Source organism: Balaenoptera physalus, assembly GCF_965194825.1.
Source record: "Balaenoptera physalus genome assembly, chromosome: 6".
In the NCBI taxonomy this organism is placed as follows: Eukaryota; Metazoa; Chordata; class Mammalia; order Artiodactyla; family Balaenopteridae; genus Balaenoptera; species Balaenoptera physalus.
This window is the reverse complement of record NC_138885.1, coordinates 21,083,485-21,103,874: the sequence shown is the minus strand read 5'-3', so window position 1 is coordinate 21,103,874 and position 20,390 is coordinate 21,083,485. Positions and strand designations below refer to the sequence as shown.

The following is a 20,390-nucleotide window of genomic DNA, read 5'->3' as shown; positions in this document are numbered from 1 at the left end:
AGTTTGCATGCAGCAACTAAGAGTCTGCATGCCACAACTAAGAACTCTGCATGCTGCAACTAAGAAGTCTGCATGCTGCAACTAAGAAGTCCACATGCTACTACTAAAAAAGATCCTGGGAACTTCCCTGGTGGTCCAGTGGCAAAGAGTCCGCCTTACAATGCAGGGGACACAGGTTTGATCCCTGGTCAGGGAACTACGATCCCACATGCCATGTGGCAAGTATGCCCACATGCCGCAACTGGAGCCCACGTGCTGCAAACTACAGAGCCCATATGCTCTGGAACCTGTGCACCACAACTACAGAGGCCACGTGCCCTGGAGCCTGCCTGCCACAGCTAGAGAAGAGAAAACCCGCACACCACAACCAGAGAGAAGCCCACGCACTGCAACAAAGAGCCTGTATGCCACAGCTAAGACCTGACACAGACAAAAATAAATTAAATAAATAAATAAATAATAAATCTTAAAAAAAAAAAAGATCCTGCATACTGCAATGAAGACCTAGTGCAGCCAAAATAAATAAATAAACAAACAAATAAATAAATCTTAAAAATAAAGTAAGAGTTTATGGTATTGGAAGAGGGAAACATCATTGCTCATATTTTTCTTGAAAGTTTTTAAGGAAGGGAATAATATAATTTGCATTTTAGAAACTCAACTTAGTGTTGTGTGGGAACAATTAGAAGGTAGGAGATGGAGTAATTCATAACTACCAACGTGCCTTAGTATACACCTATCCAGGTAAAGAGAATTTGACTGTATGAGGAGTTCCATTTAATACCTTTTTTTAGCTTATGAGCTATTTCTTCACATTTTATTTGTGGTAAGAGTCACTATTCTGCCATCTTTGTAGCTATGTTGTATGGCATGTCATGTTACATTTACCTTCATAATACTTACAGTTTTCTAATTTAAGGCATTTAAGATCTTGTGCATTCATCTTCCTCAAATGTGGGGGTTTTGTTTGTTCGTTTACTTTATTTGGTCTTTATTGCTCCTTATGGGCTTTTATTTATTTACTTTGTGTTAAAGATTGACATGCACAAATATTAAATAACTTTTTTTCTCAGAACTTAGTCTTACATATATAGTACATAATAGGTGTAAATGACCATAATAAGAGCAGGGAAGTAGTAGTATTGTAGAGCAGTGTTTCTCAACCCTATTGACCTAATGCCCACGTCTTGTAATAAATATTGTGTGATGCTCCCCTAATACTGAAACAAAATACATAGATATAATAATCTATGTCTACTGGTAATTTTTTTAAAAACTAATACAACCCAGCATAACACAGGGGAAAAATTAAAATTATGCAAACTAAAATAAAATAATATGTACTTTTGAATGTAGATAGATAGGAGCTTTTCCATTTGTAATTTTCTTGTTTCTAGTTGTGGTCTTTTCCACCTAGAGAAGTTCCTTTAGCATTTGTTGCAAAGCTGGTCTGGTGGTGCTAAATTCTCTTAGCTTTTGCTTGTCTATAAATCTTTTGATTTTGTATTTTCTTGATTTGTGCCTCTGTTCTTTTTCTGAGATGTTGTACCATCTGTACTATCATTACTCTGAATTCTTTTTCAGGTAGATTGACTCTCTCCACTTCACTTAGTTGTTCTTCTGGGGTTTTGTCTTGTTCCTTCATCTGGGACATATTCCTCTGCTGTCTCATTTTGTCTAACTTTTTGTGATTGTGGTTTCCGTTCCACAGGCTGCAGGGTTATAGTTCTTCTTGCTTCTGCTGTCTGCCCCCTCATGGATGAGGCTGTCTAAGAGGCTTTGCAGGCTTCCTGCGGGGAGGGACTGGTACCTGCCCACTGGTGGGTGGAGCTGGTTCTTGTCCCTCTGGTGGGCAGAGCCATGTCAGGGGGTGTGTTTATTGGGAAGCTGTGTGCTTAGAAGACTTTAAGCAGCCTGTCTGCTGATGGGTGGGGCTGTGTTCCCACCCTGTTAGTTGTTTGGCCTGAGGCGTCCCAGCACTGGAGCCTGCAGACTGTTGGCTGGGGCCAGGTCTTGGTGAGAAAATGGTGGCCTCCAGGAGGGTTCACACCAATGAGTACTTCTCAGAGCCATCACCACCCGTGTCCTTGTCCCCGCAGTGAGCCACAGCTGCTCCCCGCCTTTGCAGGAGACCTTCCAATACTAGCAAATAAGTCTGGCCCAGTCTCTTATGAGGTCACTGATTTTTTCCCCTGGGTCCTGGTGCGCACGAGACCCTGTGTGTGCTCTCCAAGACTGAAGTTTCTGTCTCCCCTAGTCCTGTGGAATTCCTGTAGTCAAACCCCACTGACCTTCAAAGCCAGATTCTCTGGCTGGGGAGCCTGATGTGGGGCTCAGAACTTTCAGTCCTGTGGGAGAATTTCTGTGGTATAATTATGTTCCAGCTTGTGGGTTGCCCATCTGGCATGTATGGGATTTGATTTTATCACAGTTGTGCCCCTCCTCCGTCTCGTTGTGGCTTCTTCTTTGTCTTTGGATGTGGGATATCTTTTTGGGTAGGTTCCAACGTTTTTTTGTCAATGGTGTTCAGCAGTTAGTTGTGATTTTGGTGTTTCTTTAAGAAGAGGTGAGCTCACATCCTTCTACTCCACCATCTTGTCTATATAATCATTAGATAGGAATGACTACACTGGAAGTCAGTTTTAAAAAGAGTGAAATAAGTATATTTATATACTGGATTTTACTGAATCTAAGACAACCTTGATTATAATATGCAGTATTATTTTACATACCACTAAGGGAAGAACTGCTACAATTAAACTAATAGATCTCTGGGAATTTCAGATATATTAAAGGGGGGAATCTGAATCATAAAATTGATGAAAGTTGATGTCTGTGTGGAATCATTATAAACACTTGCTCTACAAATACAAGCTAATGTAGCTGTGTGTGTTTGCAAGGCAGCTACTTCAGTGTCACTGTTGCCAGTGACATGATTTTCCAAAGTGGCAAGCAACTTTGGGTTAATTTTCTAATAAAGCAAAGTACAATATTCTTTTGCGTTAACAACATTTATGGTTCCTAGAAAATCCATTTTATATTAACACTGTACCAAAAATACTTTGTCCTTACAACCCTGATTCTTGATTCTTACTGCCTTCTCTTAAACATAAAACAGCAGCTTCATGGTTTTAACCCTGCTCTTGTCTTTACATTTTTGTTCTGTTTCTGGACTACAGAGGCATTTACCTTGTCTTTATCCCCAAATGTGGATTTTTGTTTTCTCTTTATATTTTACCTATCCTGAGTTTGAAGCAAAGAGGATAAATCAAAGCCTGAACTTACTGACCCTGTTTGCTTGGAAGTCTTTTTATTTGAAGTTTGAAAACTGTTGCATGTGTCACTTTGATTTTTTAAAAATTCTTTAAGAATATAGTTCTAAAATAAAAACCAGCAGCTAAATGCTATAGGCAGCCATCTATACAAAAGTAAGTTTGAGTGGCTACAATAAAAGTAGATGGTGAATAGCTCCTATTAGGGAAAGACTGGTCACCTTTCTTTATTCACAGTGTGCATCATTCTTCCCAACATCAAGTAACAACATGCTATAAGGTCCCACTTCTAATGTTATTTAACACAACAAGTTAAATAACATTAGGACTTAACATCTGAAATAAATGGTAACTTAAGCAAACAAAATTGTTAATAGAAACAAATGAAAAGACAGCCCACAGAATAGGAGAAATTGTTTGTAAATCATACATTTTATAAGGGACTTGTATCTAGATATATTAAGAATTCGTACAACTCAGTATGACAACTGAATTCAAAAATGGGTGAAGTATTTGAATAGACATTTCTCCAACAAAGACATACAAATGGCCAATGAGCACATGAAAAAAAAATGCTTGATATCATTAGCCATCAGAGAAATAGAAATCAAAACCTCAGTGAGATACCACTTCATACCCACTAGCATGGCTAAACTCAAAAAGTCACATAAGGGGCTTCCCTGGTGGCGCAGTGGTTGAGAATCTGCCTGCCAATGCAGGGGACACGGGTTCGAGCCCTGGTCTGGGAAGATCCCACATGCCACGGAGCAACTGGGCCCGTGAGCCACAATTACTGAGCCTGCGCGTCTGGAGCCTGTGCTCCACAACAGGAGAGGCCACGATGGTGAGAGGCCCGTGCACCGCGATAAAGAGTGGTCCCCACTTGCCACAACTAGAGAAAGCCCTCGCACAGAAACGAAGACCCAACACAGTCATAAATAAATAAATAAATAAATAAAAGAACGTGAATTTCTAAAAAAAAAAAAAAAAAAAAAAGTCACATAACAAGTGTTGATGAAGATATGGAGAAATTGGAATCCTTGAACACTGCTGGTTGGAATGTAAACTGGTCTAGCTACTCTGGAAAACAGTCTAGCACTTCCTCAAATGATTAAACATAGAATTACCGTGCAAGCCAGCCATTCAACTCCTAGGTATATACCCAAGAGAAATGAAAGTATATGTCCCCAAAAAAACTTGTACATGAATTTTGATAGCAGCATTGTTTATAAAAGCCCGAAGTTGGAAACAACCCAAATGTCTATCAACAGATAAATGAATAAACAAAATGTGGTATATCCATACAATGGAATATTATTTGCTACAACATGGATGAATCTTGAAAATATTATGCTAAGTAATAGAAGCTAGTCACAAAAGACTATACAGTGCTGTATGATTCCATATATATGGAAATTCAGAATGGGAAAATCTTTAGAGACAGAAAATAGATTAGTGGTTGCTTAGGGCTGGGTAGACAGGACAGAGGTTAAGGGAGTGATAGCTAAAGGATACGAGAGTCTTTCTTTTTCTTAATAAATTTATTTGTTTTATTTATTTATTTTTGGCTGCGTTGGGTCTTCGTTGCTACGTGCAGGCTTTCTCAAGTTGCGGCAAGCAGGGGCTACTCTTCATTGTGGTGCGCAGGCTTCTCATTGCAGTGGCTTCTCGTTGCGGAGCATGGGCTCTAGGCACACGGGCTTCAGTAGTTGTGGCTCGCGGGCTCTAGAGCACAGGCTCAGTAGTTGTGGCTCACGGGCTCTAGAGCGCAGGCTCAGTAGTTGTGGCGCATGGGCTTAGTTGCTCCGTGGCATGTGGGATCTTCCCTGACCAGGGCTCGAACCTGTGTCCCCTGCATTGGCAGGCGGATTCTTAACCACTGTGCCACCAGGGAAGCCCAAGGTTCCTTCTTGAGATGATGAAAATGTTCTAAAATTTACTGTGATGGTGGTAGTTTCACATATCTGTGAATATACTAGAAACCGTTATTGAATTGTACACTTTAAGTGGGTGAATTGTATGGAATTATGAATTATATCTTCGTAAAGCTGTTTTTAAGAAAGAATAGGATATTCCAAAAAGTATGTATAATTTACATCAAATTTAAGGGGAAGAGACTAGGTGTTTACAGGTGGCATCTCTAGCCCTCCCTCCCCTTCTCATTTGCCTTTTGCACCCCAAACTTGAGTCTGGGGCTCAGAAGCATGTGGTGTTGCCAACACTCTTTAAAGTCAATACCACCTCAAGGGGTCTGACTCCAGCTAAAAGAGAAGGAGTGAGGATTAGGGAGGTTGGATGAAAGGATTTCTCTAAACCATCATTTACACCAAGTATAGGGCTTGCAATCAACCAGTGGCAAAGCACCCAGGAGGCAACTGGCTACAAAAGCTTCTCTCAATAGAGTGCCTTCTCCTGGAGGGGTGAAGAAACCTCATTGTTACAGGCCTGGTACTGGTAGTGTGTGGCATCTGAAATTAGATTGCTCCGACTTCAAAGCAGACCTGTGCATGTGGTGCTCAACTATTTTGTGCTCTGCAGGAGGCAGGTGAGGCCTATGTGGTTAGCCTGTGTGACAACACCTGTGTGCTCTCTGTACCAAAGTGGAATAATTGTGCCAAAAGACCTCCACTTAGCATGTTGTACACTTGCCCAACGTGTTGCAAAGGTGGAGAATGTGCTTAAGAATTCATTTTAATGGCAGCAAAAAAAGACCCAACGTCTTTTCCTCTTTTTCTGTAGTCCTAAACATTAGATTTTTTTCCTGTTCAGTTTTTTTCTCCAGTTTTATTAAGATATAATTGACAAAAATTAGATTTTTTTTCTTTTTTTTTTCTACCGTGAGGTCAAAATGTACTTAAATATCTTGATTGTGAATGGAAAAATAGGTGACAGAATCGGTTATTGGCAAGTATTTTTCCATTTTCATTAGTGTATAAAGTTTTAATATAAATATGGAGACATAAAGCATTAAAGGAAGTCAAAATATTTCAATAAACAAGTTTCAGTAATTCAATTTATAACAATTATAACTAAACCTATTAAATTTTTTACAATGCCAGCCTTTAGTTTTTTAAAGCAAATACATTTCTTATTGATGACAACTAAGTGGTATCTGTCATTTTATCATACAGTAGTTCCATCCATTCACTATACTTTTCTAATCAATTCTACATGCAAATACATGATTTTAATGTTTTTGGTACTATTCCTGTATGTTTGCTATCAAAATACATTAAACTAAAAAAATAATCAATGTCAGCCAAGTTCCAGGTTTCTCAAAATGACACTGTTTGCATTATATACCACCAAATCCCACTAAAATGAAGTTATTTAATTTTTAATATTAGTAATTATAATACAACCTAACAGGAATTTTTCCTTTGTTAATTATTCTCTAGTAGCTATTTTTAATATTGGCCCCTGGAAGATGATTGGGAATTTTGTGGATTTGTGTGGGATTGTCACAGTGATTCAGGGATGCTATTAGGCCAGCTGTCCTGAAGCCTAAGTTCAATAGGTCCACTAGATTTAATACCTACCCCAGTGCTTGGTGCTTCCAACTCTTGATCTTCTCAGAGATCTAGAGGATAAGTTCCCTACCGCAAACATTTTAAGTTGTAGCTTACTTTCTTTTGTCAGTTCAGCTACCGCTTGTCTGTCTGACTTACAAACGTTTGTTGAAATCACTTATCCTCTGATGTTTTCTCTCCCATCTCTCTTTCATAGTGCATTGTACCTTTTTTTTTTTCCTTTGCTGTCAGTCCAGCGGTTCAAAGGAAGAAGAGATCACCAAGTGATCTATCTGCTCTCCTTAACAGTTCAATGGGAGATAATATTGCCTCCTAGAATTTGTGGAAATCATTTTAGCTGGTTTTGGTTGTTACGTATACTGGCTGGTGTACTTGCAGTTAGTGCTTATTTAGGGCTAGATCTGCTAAACACACTGCCACGTGTGAGGTCATCCAAAATGCCAGTGGTATTCAGAGTTATCAGTTCATCCCACCCTTTTATTAACTCAGTATAAACACTATGTTTAAACACTAACATTTACTACAGCTGAGAGTAATGTGTAATCTTATTCATTACTATTTCTAAAGCTGAGCTTTTTGAAACTAATTTGCATTCAAAAATAAAAGTAAAGGGACTTCCCTGGCAGTCCAGTGGTTAAGACTTCGCCTTCCAATGCAGAGGGAGTGGGTTCGATCCCTGGTCAGGGAGCTAAGATCCCACATGCCTCGCGGCCAAAAACACCAAAACGTGAAAACAGAAGCAATATTGTAACAAATTCAATAAAGACTTTAAAAATGGTCCACATCAAAAAAAAAAAATCTTAAAAGAAAAAAAGAAATAAACAGCGTCATGGCTCCTTATCATTAAAAGGAAGAACACACTGGATAAATTGCTTTCTTACTCTAAAGTTCAGCTTTGCTACATGTGTTTTCTTTATATTAACAGATATTTTGGTAAAAGACCTCAGTGGGATTGCAGAGGGGCATCAAATCTTAATGAACTTCATCAGCTATTAAGTGACATAATGATTAGAAGATTAAAGGCTGAAGTTTTAACCCAGCTGCCCCCTAAAATCAGACAGCGTATTCCATTTGATCTTCCATCAGCAGCAGCCAAGGTGAGAACGCGTGTTTGATTGAGAGTCTTATTTGAAATCATTTTAAATTATACTGTGAAAGATAGCACATATTTCATATTTCACAGAAGGAAAAGTCCACTTTCTTAAAATAGGTTTAATTAATAGAGCCATATGAATTGGCTTTGTATCATTTCAAGAAGAGAGCAGGAAGAATTTAAATTTAGTCATCAAATAATGTGAAAAGATTTAGTATCTTAGTCATTAAAAAATATATTTCTGCTAAATAGAGAAAAAAAGCACTTCAATTGCAACATAGTATTAAGAATTCTAAGCGAGACGCAAGAAGGAAGAGGTATGAGGACATATGTATATGTATAACTGATTCACTTTGTTATAAAGCAGAAACTAACACACCATTGTAACGCAATTATACTCCAATAAAGATGTTAAAAAAAAAAAAAAGAATTCTAAGTATATGTAGGGTGTGAAGCCCAATAATTAGCAAGGGAAGTTCTTTTTCTTGCTGTAGGATTTTTTTTTTTTTTAAGTATGAGTAGCTGTCTTCTAGGATAATTTGGATCCAGCCCCCTGTTCTTGAAATCCTAAAACTCTGTGATCGTGTTGTAAGATGTAAAGTTCAACATATTAGAAACCAGAATTGGTAATACAAGATTAGGTAATCCTTGTCTACATTTACTTTTGGGGAGTACAGTGCTTTTATAGTCTCTGAAATTTCTTCAAATCTGGATATAACTTTGTCAACAAAGACTGTTTATTGCCTTGTTTTGTCTTGAAAGCTGAGACTAAGAATTTTGTAAACATTGAGCAATATATTATTGGTAAAATAAAAACGATCTGATTTTCTCTATCCATTATTTTAACAAAAGAAAAATAAGTGTTAATATATGACTATGTTACATTTTATTTAACTAATAGTCCCCAAGTCTTTATGCTTATTTAAATAAATTCAATGCTTTTAGTAAAAAATGCTTTGCTACCATATATATTTTTGCTACTGTGAGTTCTTTAAGTTTTTGTTTTTACATAAAAATTTTATTTAAAATTTTTCTTAAATTTTTATTTTTACTTTACTACATGCTCCTCTGTAAGAGAAGGCTGCAGTTGTTTGATATATGATGTTAGCAGAAGGCTTGGTTTCCTCCCACACCTTGTCGTTGCTTTCTGTCATTAGCGTAAACATGTGTCTGACCTACCTCCACACTGATTGATGTTTTTTAAATCAACATACTGGCACCTTTGGGAATTTTTCTTCATATATATATATTTCTATATAAAAAAATAAGTAGGACATGATTCATTATTGAATTAATTGCTATGTTCTTTATGCTGTATTTCTAAACATTATTTTCTCCTACATAGGAATTGAATTCCAGCTTTGAAGAGTGGGAAAAATTAATGAGAGCTCCAAATTCAGATGCCACCAAGACTGTCATGGGGTTGATTACTCGCATGTTTAAGCAAACTGCTATTGCCAAGGTACTCATTGCTGGGCCATCGTGTTTGTCTTGATACAAATTATTTAATGTATTTAATTTTTTTAAATTAAGCAGCTTATTTGCATACTGCAAAATGTCTTTGCCATTTAATTTTTAATCTCTATTATGGAAAAATTCAGACATATTCAAAGTAAACAGTAGTATAATGAACACTATTATACCTGTTCATATATCGATCCTTTTCTACATATGGGTATACTTTGATGAGGGAGTATAATATATATTACACTTTCTCATTTAAAGGACTTATATATATTCATCTTTGTTGCCAGCTTTTTCCATGGTGTTCCTACATAATTGCTACAAATAATCTTTTTTTATGTAAGTCAATCATTTTTAATTGGTATTATGTTTTTAGATCCCTGCAGATAGATGTGTTCACATTCTGTTTGTCCAAAAGTGCAAATTAGAGGGTGTTAGAGTTTTTAAATCTCAGTATGACTCTCAAGTAGACGCATCACACATTGTCAGCTGTTTTTACCGACATGGTTGAACTTATACATACTAATGAGTGTCATCTTTCTCCAATTCTGAGATCTTTTATAACATAATTTTTTTAAATTTATTTTTTATTTATTTTTGGCTGCGTTGGGTCTTCGTTGCTGCGTGTGGGCTTTCTCTAGTTGTGGCGAGCGGGGGCTACTCTTCATTGTGGTGCACGGGCTTCTCATTGCGCGGTGGCTTCTCTTGTTGCGGAGCATGGCTCTAGGCATGGGACTTCAGTAGTTGTGGTTTGTGGACTCTAGAGCACAGGCTCAGTAGTTGTGGCGCACGGGCTTAGTTGCTCCGCGGCATGTGGGATCTTCCTGGACCAGGGCTCAAACTCGTGTCCCCTGCATTAGCAGGTGGATTCTTAACCACTGCACCACCAGGGAAGTCCCTATAACATAATTTTTTTTTCTCTATAACAATTTTTTAAAGAGAGGTTTATTGAGGTATAATTCATATACAGTGAAATTTCTCTTTTTAAAACATATTGTTTGATGAGGCTTGACAAATACATATAGTCAGTTACCACTGCAATCAAGGTAGAGAATATTTTCATTACCCCAAAAGGTTCCTCATGCACCTTTGTAGTCATTTCCGTCACACCTCCCTCTAGACTTTGGTGGTCACAGATCTGCTTTCTATCACTATAGTTTTGAATTTTCCAGAATGTCACGAAAATGGAATCCTATAGTTTGTAGCCTTTTGTCTGGCTTATTTCACTTAGCGTAAAGCTTTTGAATATTGATCCATTAGTTTTTTCATTTATATTGCTGACTGATATTCCAATGTATGGATACATAAATATTTATATATCTATATTAATATAACAATCTTTTTAAATTCCTTTACCACATAATGGCCATTTGGCATAGTCTCAGTTTGGGCTATTGTGAATAAGCCTGTTTTAATCATTCATGTACAAGTCTTTGTATGGATATATTTTCACTTCCTTTGAGTAAATAGCTGGAACTGGGATTGCTGGGTCATGTGGAAAGCATAGATTTAACTTCATAAAAAGCTGTGAAATTGTTTTTCCAAGTGCTATATCATTTTGCATCCCTACTGGCAATGTATCAGAGTTCCAGTTGTCCTATATCTTTGTCAGTACTTAGTATTGTCAGTCTGTTTATTTTTAGTTATTTTTCTCGGTATGTAGTAGTATCTCATGATTATTTTAACTTGCCTTTTCTTAATGACTAATGATATTGAGCATATTTTCATGTGCCTTTTAGCCATTCATTTCTTTTTTTTTGAAAAGTGTTCATATCAAGCCCATATTTATACGGGGTTATAAGAGCCCTTGATATATTTTGGAAACAAATTCTCTAACATATATGTCATTTCCAAATAATTCTTCCAAGTCTGTAGATCCCATTTCTGTTTTATTTTTTTATATATATATAAATTTATTTATTTTATTTTATTTATTTTTGGCTGTGCTGGGTCTTTGTTGCTGCGCACGGGCTTTCTCTAGTTGCAGACAGTGGGGGGCTACTCTTTGTTGCGGTGCTCAGGCTTCTCATTGAGGTGGCTTGTTCAGGGTGGAGGTTCAGTTTGTTTTCTGATTTTTGGGTTTTTTTGTTTGTTTGCATATGGATTTTCAATTGTTCCAGCACTCTTTGTTGGAAAGACCGTTTTTCCCTCATTGAGTTGTCGTGGCACCTTCATAAAAAATCACTTAGTTATATATGTATAGGTCTGTTTCTGAACTTTCTATTCTGTTTCATTGATCTATACATCTGACCTTACAGAATACTACATTGGCTTGATTACTCTACCTTTATAATAAGTCTTGAAATCACACAGTGTTCACCCCCTACTTTATTCTTATTCAAAATTGTTTTGTCCCTTATAAGTCCTTTGCTTTTCCTTATGAGTTTTTAGAATTAGCTTAAGTATGTACAATTTTGATTGGAATTGTTTTGAATCTATGGATTAATTTGTAAGAATTGACTTCTTTTTTTAAATTGAGATACAGTTGACATACAACGTTATATTAGTTTCAGGTGTACAACATAATGATTTCATGCTTGTATATATTGCAAAATGATCACCACAATAAGTTCAGTTAACATCCATAACCATGTATACTCACAAAAATTTTTTTCTTGTGATGAGAACCCTTAAGATCCACTCGTTTAGCAGCTTTCAAACATGCAACGCAGTGTCATTAACTACTGTCGCCATGCTGTATATTATGTCCCATGACCCATTTATTTTATAACTGGAAGTTTGTACCTTTTAACCTCCTTTACCCATTTCACTCATTGCCCCCAACCCCTTGCCTCTGTCAACCACCAATCTGTTCTCTGTATCTGTGAGCTTGGTGGAGTGGGGGTTGGAGTTGTTTGTTTGTTTGTTTGTTTTTTAAGATTTCACATATAAGTGAGATCATAAGGTATTTGAGTTTCTCTGTCTGATTTATTTTGCTTATTAGCATAATACCCTCAACAATACATGTTGTTGCAAATGGCAAGATTTCTTTCTTTATTATGACTCAATTATATTCCATTGTGTGTATATATATACATACCACTTTTTTTTTTTTTTTTTTTTGGCTGCGTTGGGTCTTCGTTTCTGCGCGCGGCTTTCTCTAGTTGCGGTGAATGGGGGCTATGCTTCATTGCAGTGTGCGGGCTTCTCATTGCAGTGGCTTCTCTTGTTGCAGAGCACGGGTCTAGGCACATGGGCTTCAGTAGTTATGGCTGGCGGGCTCTAGAGTGCAGGCTCAGTAGATGTGGCGCACGGGCTTAGTTGCTCCGCAGCATGTGGGATCTTCCCGGACCCGAGATTGAACCCGTGTCCCCTGCATTGGCAGGTAGATTCCTAACCACTGCGCCACCAGGGAAGTCCCCTACATACCACATTTTCTTTATCCATGTATACATCAGTGGACACTTACGTTGTCTTGGCTATTGTAAATAATGCTGCAATGAACATGGGGGTGCATATATCTTTTCGAGTTAGTGTTCTCATTTTCTTGGATAAATACCTGAAAGTGGAATTGCTGGATCATATGGTAGTTCCATCTAAATTTTTGAGGAACCTCCACACAATTTTCCATATCAACTGCACCAATTTTCATTTCCACCAATAGTGCACAAGGGATCCCTTTCTATACATTCTCGTCAGCACTTGTTACTTCCTCTCTTTTTGATAATAGCTGTTCTAACAGGTGTGAGGCGGTATTGAGTATTAACTTCTTAATATTATTCAATCTCCTGATCCATGAAAAGAGTATCTCTCTCTTTTGATTTAGGACTTTAATTATTCTCCCAGCAACGTTTTCTAGTTTTGTTGAATACATTTTGTTAGATTTATTTCTAGGTATTTCATGTCTTTTTATGCTCTTGTAAATAGTACTTTTAAATTTAAATTTCTACTTTTTCATTGCTAAATACAGGATTTTTATTGATTTTTGTATATTGATCTTTTATTTTGTAACCTTGCTGCACTCACTTATTAGTTCTTACGGCTTTTTGGTAAATTCTTTGGGATTTTTTACATAGACATCATTTTGTCTGCATGTAAAGGTACTTTTATTTCTTCCCTGTAATCTGTATGCCTTTTATTTATTTTTGTTGCCTATCACATTGAAGGAACAAAAGTACAGTTTTGAACAGAAGTGGTAGGGTTGAATAGCCTTCCCTGCTGCCAGTCTTAGAAAGAAAGCATTCAGTCTTTCACCATTGATTATAATGTTATCTTTAAGATTTTTATTGATGCCCTTTCCTAAGCTGAGAAAATTTCCTTCTTTTCCTAGTTTGTTGAGAGGAGAGATGAGACATATAAAATGTTTTCCTTTGGCAGAGCAGCAGTAAGAACATAGCTACCATAAAAGTGGATAAGAAGAAAACAGCTAAAATGTAACAGAATTATAAAAGCTGAGCATAGGCTGCCATGACAGTCCAAAACAATAGGAGTTCCTGACACAGGGAGTCCATACTCACTCACAAGCTTTATTTCCATTGGCCTCTACCCCATGCTGACTAGGAGGTGAGAGAGACCCCTACCGGTAGCGTACAAGCACAATACCCTGCCTATTTCCTGGACCCTTTTCTCAACTCACACTAATCAAAAGCCTTAAGCCACTGTGAGAGAGGTAAAGTCCCCCTCCCCGAGCCTCCAAAATCCAGTTCAGGATCGACTGCTTTTGGGGGCTGAATAGAAACAAAAGCCATCTATACCTGGGAGTTGGGCAGGAAACCCTATTGAAATCAGGACCTTTATTAAGACAGAAATCTCTTACTACTGGAGGAGAGGCAGGAACCTCTGTCCTGCCCAGGACCACCCACAGTTATATGACATAGTTTGGTTGTCTTAGGGGAGAGGGACAGAAACACCAGGAAAGCCACACCTCCAAGACTCAGCTGGAGCAAAGGGCCTACGTTATACTGATGTGCTACCTGTAGATCCAAGAAATCTTCCGTCCATTATCATGAACTGAACAATGAGAAACCATCAAGATTAATTGAGTACTGGGGGGGAGAGACATCCCTCTATACTGCAGGCATGCAGGGACTGGAAAGCTTAGAGTGCAGTTGGGACACTTAGAAAAATTCTTGGCACACACTTTCACAAGGTAGAAGCATCCCACTGTTGGGGGTATTTCAAATTTGTGGTGCACTGAAGGTAAAGCAAGAGAACCTAAATAGAACTCAGTATTGACTAGATTGTCACAGTCCCTCACATACTATCACCTTGATAGAAAAAGAAGCATGCCCTTTTTTGGGTGTAAATATAATTTATCTCAGTCTGTCCTGTTCTTCCACACATAATTTCTAGTATTTAATAGAAATTATGAAATAAACAAAAAAGCAATTTTAAAAAATGTCATCCATTGTCAAAGATAATGTAATCTATAAAGCCAGATGGAGAAATAACTCAGATTGTAGAACTATTAGACAAGGACTTTAAGAAAGCTATGAATAATACGTTAAAGGAGCTAGTAGAAAAGGTAAACAACATAAATGAAAAAGATGGAAAATTTCAGAAGAAATATAGAAACTGTAAAGAGAGTAAAATGAAAATGCTAGAAATAAAAACATAGTATCTGAGAAAAAATAAGTCTTTTAATCAGCTTGTAAGCCAATAGTTGAGATAAAAAGTAATCATAAAAAATGTAAATCATAAAAAAATGTAAACTTTTTTTTTTTAAATCCAAATTTCTTGCAGGGTATCTAGCCCCCATTTCTTTCTTTTTTTTAATACATCTATTTATTTATTTATTTATTTATTTAATTTATTTATTTTTGGCTGCATTGGGTCTTTGTTGCTGCATGCAGGCTTTCTCCAGTTGCAGTGAGCAGGGGTTACTCTTAGTTGAGGTGCGCGGACTTCTCATTGTGGTGGCTTCTCTTGTTGCGGAGCATGGGCTCTAGGCGTGCGGGCTTCAGTAGCTGTGGCATGTGTGCTCAGTAGTTGTGGCTTGCAGGCTCTAGAGCACAGGCTCAGTAGTTGTGGCCCCTGGGCTTACTTGCTCCTTGGCATGTGGGATCTTCCCAGACCAGGATATTTATCTTAGAGAAATGAAAACTTGGGTTTACACAAACATCTTTACAAGAATTTATTTATAATAACCCCAAACTTGGAAACAACCCAAATGTCATTCAAACAAATTGTAGTACATCCGTATAATGGAATACTCCATTAAAAGGAATGAACTATTGATAAATGGAAAAGCATTATACTTAGTGAAAGAAGCCAATATCAAAAGTTTACATACATGATGGCACCATTTTTATAACATTTTCAAAATGGTAGAATTATAGTGATAGAAAATATCATTATTCCAATGTAATTTTCTGGTGTTGATATTGTACTATAATTATATAAGAAGTGATCATTAGGGGAAGCTAGGTTAAAGGTACATGGGAACTCTGTATTATTTTTGCAGCCTCTCATGTGTCTAAACTTATTTCAAAATAAAAAGTTTTAAGATGTATATATAGTGGACACAATAAAGTAATCTAATGAGAGAAAAAAATTCAAGTTAATCCAGAAGAAGAAAAGGAAGATAAAGGAACAAAGAACAACTACATCAAATAGAAAGCAACTTACAAAATGGTAGATTCCAATCCAGTTTTATCAATAATTGTAGTAAGTGTAAATGCTCTAAACCCAGCAATTAAAAGACAGGAATTGTCAGATTGCATAAATTATATGATATCTATAAGAAGTTCTCTTTAAGTACAAAGGCTAAAGGTTAAAAATAAATGGATGAAAACAATAATCAAAAGAAAGATGAAGTAAATATATTAATATGAAATGATGTAGGCTTCAGAACAAAGAATATTACCAGGATTAGAGAGGAAACTTACATAAAGATAAAGGAGTCAATTCTTTCTGACTCATAATAGTCAGAAATATGTGCATATCTATTAACTAAAACTTTTTTAGAAAACAGAAGAGGAATAAATGTCTCTCAAATAATTTTATGAAGCTGGAATTACTCTGATACCAAAACCACACAGACACACCAGAATAGAACTACAGACCAATATCCTTTATGAATATAAAAATCCTTAACAAAATATTAGCAAATTAAATCCACCAGTATGTTAAAAAGTATTTATACCAACAATGCAAGGTTTGTATAACATTGGATTAATTAATCACGGTATTTCACCACATTAACAAAGTCAAAATGGAAAACCATTCAATTATCCCAATGAAAACATTTGATAGAATTCCACATCCATTCATGATAAAACATCTCAGCAGACTAGGAGTAGAAAGGGACTTCCTCATCCCAGTAAAAGGAATTTTTGAAAAACTTACAACTAACATCATAGTTAATGCTCAAAGACTGAATGCTGTTCCCTAAGATCAGGAACAAAATAAGAAAGTCTGCTCTCACCACTTCAGTTCATCACTGTTTGCTTCAACATCGTTTTCATAACTGTGCAATAGCCTAGAAAAAGGAATACGAGGTATGCAGATTGAAAAGGACAACATGATTGTCTACATAGAAAATCAAAGAACACTTCAAGCTACTAGAACTAATGATTGAATTTATCAAGGTCACAGGATTCATGTTCAAGATACAAAAATCATTTGTAGTTCCATATACTAGCAATGAAAAATTGGAAATTGAAATTTGTAAAATACAATTTACAATAGCATCAATAAACATGAGCTAATTTTGGAATAAATTCAGCAAAAAATATATTCAGTGAAAACTATGAAATGTTGTTTAGAGACTGTAAAGCAAACTTAAATGACAAGATCGTGTTCATGAATCAGAAGATTTGATATTGTTAAGATGCCTGTTCTTTGTAAATTAATTTATATACTCAATACAGTGTTTATCAAAATCCCTGTAGTCTTTTTTATTGAAATTGACAAACTGAATGTAAAATTTATGAAGCAACACAAAGGACTTACTGTAGCCAAAATAATTCTGAATGAAGTTGGGAGACTCACACCACATAATATAAATACTTACTATAGAGTTACAGTGATAAAACTTTGTGATATTGGCATAAGAATAGACATTAAATGAACCAGAAAAGAGAGATAAGAAATAGCCATTCATATTGATTGTCAACTGATCTTAGGAAAGGGGACAAGATAACCCAATAGGGAAATGATAGTCTTTTCAACAAATGGTACTAGGACAATTAGATATCCATAAGAAAAAAAAAAAAAAGAACCTTGATCATTATTTCACACCATACATAAAAATTAACTTGAAGTGAATCATAGACTTAAATATAAAAGATAATTTATAAAACTTTTAATAGCATACATATTTTAAAATATCCCATCCTTTGGGTAGGAACATTTTTTTAGATAGGATACAAAAAGCACATACTTTAAAGGAAAAACAAATGGGACTCAAAACTTTAAAATTTATGGTGTTTAAAATTATTGTGTATGAAAGACACTGCTGTGAAAATGCTAATGCAAAATATAGATTGGAAGAAAATATTTGCAATACATTCCCCTTGTTCCATTTTCCCTTATCATAATTTTTGGTTTTATCAGTGTTCATTGTTTACAGTATACTGACTGTTAAACATTTCACAGTTGAGCTATAATTACGTTTCTTTGACAACTATTGTTTTTCTTAGAGTTAATAACTATCTTGTTTTTTGTTTGTTTGCTTGCTCACTTAGCTTTCTTTGTACTTAGTGCTGAGTATAGAATGCTGCTTAAAAGAAAAGAATATATATGAGAACCTTTTAGATAATTTCCTGCGTGTGTAAGAAACCCTAGTTGGAAGTCAGAAGTGTTGATAGTCAATAGGAAGTTGCACCTAATTCCTAGGATCCTTGCAGAAAAAGAAAGGAGATGAAAAGTCAGTTGTCCCAGATTGGAATATATTCCCAAAGATTATTGGTAGCAGAAGGCTACCCCGACTTCCTACATTATAGATGTAGGTAACTTTGAGGGGAGGTATCTGGTTATTACATTTAATATTGTTTCCATGTGAAAATGTGTTTCAGAGTTCTCCCAAACCTATTTGTAAATGAACTTCTGAAATACCACAGATTATAAATTGGTTACTATGTTGTGTGCATACTAACAGTTGAAGCTTCCTTTCTTTGGCTAAATGTTTTCCTAATTCAACAGATATTTATTGAGTGCTTACTATGTGGCAAGGATTATGCTTGGTGCTAGAGAGGCATGGTGAACAAGACATAGTGTGGATTACCTCTACACTGTGGAACTATGTAGGAGGAACTATGTAGTTCCTACCTCTCAAGGAACTTGGAGTCTGTTGGGGAAGACAGTAAAAGTAAATGTTCAACTACAATAGAGCATATTTAGGGCTTAAAAACAGAATATTGTGGAAGGACATGGGAGAAGATACTTGGCCAAGTCTTGGGGATTCAGGAAAAATGTTACAAGGAATGAACAAGTTAAGATTTAGCAAACCAAAGTGGAGGGGAGTGAAATGGGAATGGGATGGAGCTGATGGAATGTATTTCAGCACATGAATCATATGTGCAAACTCACAAAGATTAACCAGGAATGATATATTTAGGGAACCAAAAGTAAGTCATCATGGCAAAAGCCTAGTATGTCAGAGAGGAATTCTGACAGAGACTAGGTTGGAGACCACAGAGAGTAGTACCACATCATGAAGGTCACAGTTCACAGTGTGTAATTTATCCTAAGGGTTCTGAGCAATCAGATATTGTGGAGTAGAGTAAAATGATCAGATTTGCGCTTTAGAAAAAGAACTGTCGCTACAGGCATGCCTCATTTTGTTGAGCCTCACTTTATTGCACTTTGCAGATTGCATATTTTTTACAAACTGAGGGTTTGTGGCAGCCCTGCATCCAGCAAGTCTTACTGGCATTATTTTTCCAGCAGCATTCACTAACTCGTGTCCCTGGGTCACATTTTGGCAATTCTTGCAATATTTCAAACTTTGTCATCATTATTATATTTGTTATGGTGATCTGTGATCAGTCATCTTTGATGTTGATATTATAATTGTTTTGGGGTGCCTTGAACAGTGCCCATAGAAGACGGTGAAGTTAACCAATAAATGTGTGTGTTCTGACTGCTCGCCAACCAGCCATTCTCCCATCTCTCTCCTTCTCCTTGGGCCTCACTATTTGCTGAGACACAGCAATATTGATATTAGGTCAGTTAATAACCATACAATGGCCTCTAAGTGTTCAAGTGAAAGGAAGAGTTGCATGTCTCTCACTTTAAATTAAAAGATAAGAATGATTAAGCTTAGTGAAGAAGGCATGTTGAAAACTGAGATAGGCTGAAAGCTAGGCCTCTTGCACCAAACAGTTAGCCAGGTTGTGACTGAAAAGGAAAAGTTCTTGAAGGAACTTAAAAGTGTTACCCCAGGGACTTCCCTGGTGGTCCAGTGGTTAAGACTCCTCGCTCCTAATGCAGGTGGCCTGGATTCCATCCCTGGTCAGGAAACTACGTCCTGCATGCCACAACTAAATATCCTGCATGCTGCAATGAAGATCCTGCGTGCCGCAACTAAGACCCGGTGTAGCCAAATAAATAAATAAATGCACATATATATATATATTAATAGACATTAATTATTATATATTATATATTATTATGTGTGTATATACATACATAAATACATACATAAATATATATTAACTATATATATATATATATAACTCCAGTGAACACACAAATGATAAGAAAGGAAAACTGTCTTACCAGTGATATGGAGAAAGTTTTAGTGGTCTGGATAGGAAATCAAACCAGCCACAACATTCCCTCAAGCCAAAGCCTAATCTAGAGCAAGGCCCTAACTCTCATCAATTCTTTGAAGGCTGAGAGAGGTGAGGAAGCTACAGAAGAATACAGTAAGTCCCCTACATACGAACCTTCAAGTTGCAAACTTTCAAAGATGCGATCATGTGTTCATGTGTCCAATCACGTAAGTTAGTTCACAGTCTGGCATACATTATCACGTGCATGCATCCTCTACAGGTGGTTGTGCTTTTCTGTACTTTACTGTACAGTCCTCTATAGAGTACAGCAGTACAGTATCTTTATTTCCAGCCCAGGATGTCCGGAAGCAAG

At 36.5% G+C, this 20,390-nt stretch overlaps 1 protein-coding gene across 14 annotated transcripts in view; it reads left to right on the top strand.

The window, feature by feature from the left end:
* Positions 1–20,390, top strand: part of ZRANB3 (zinc finger RANBP2-type containing 3) — a gene marked incomplete at its 3' end in the record, with an annotated part of 251,504 nt that overhangs the window by 166,852 nt on the left and 64,262 nt on the right. For all 14 annotated transcript variants that reach the window (XM_082465817.1, XM_082465809.1, XM_082465818.1 and 11 more), the window contains 2 exons: positions 7,728–7,899; positions 9,241–9,357. In XM_082465817.1, the coding sequence (XP_082321943.1) occupies positions 7,728–7,899; positions 9,241–9,357 (289 nt within the window). The remainder of the gene's footprint in view (positions 1–7,727; positions 7,900–9,240; positions 9,358–20,390) is intronic.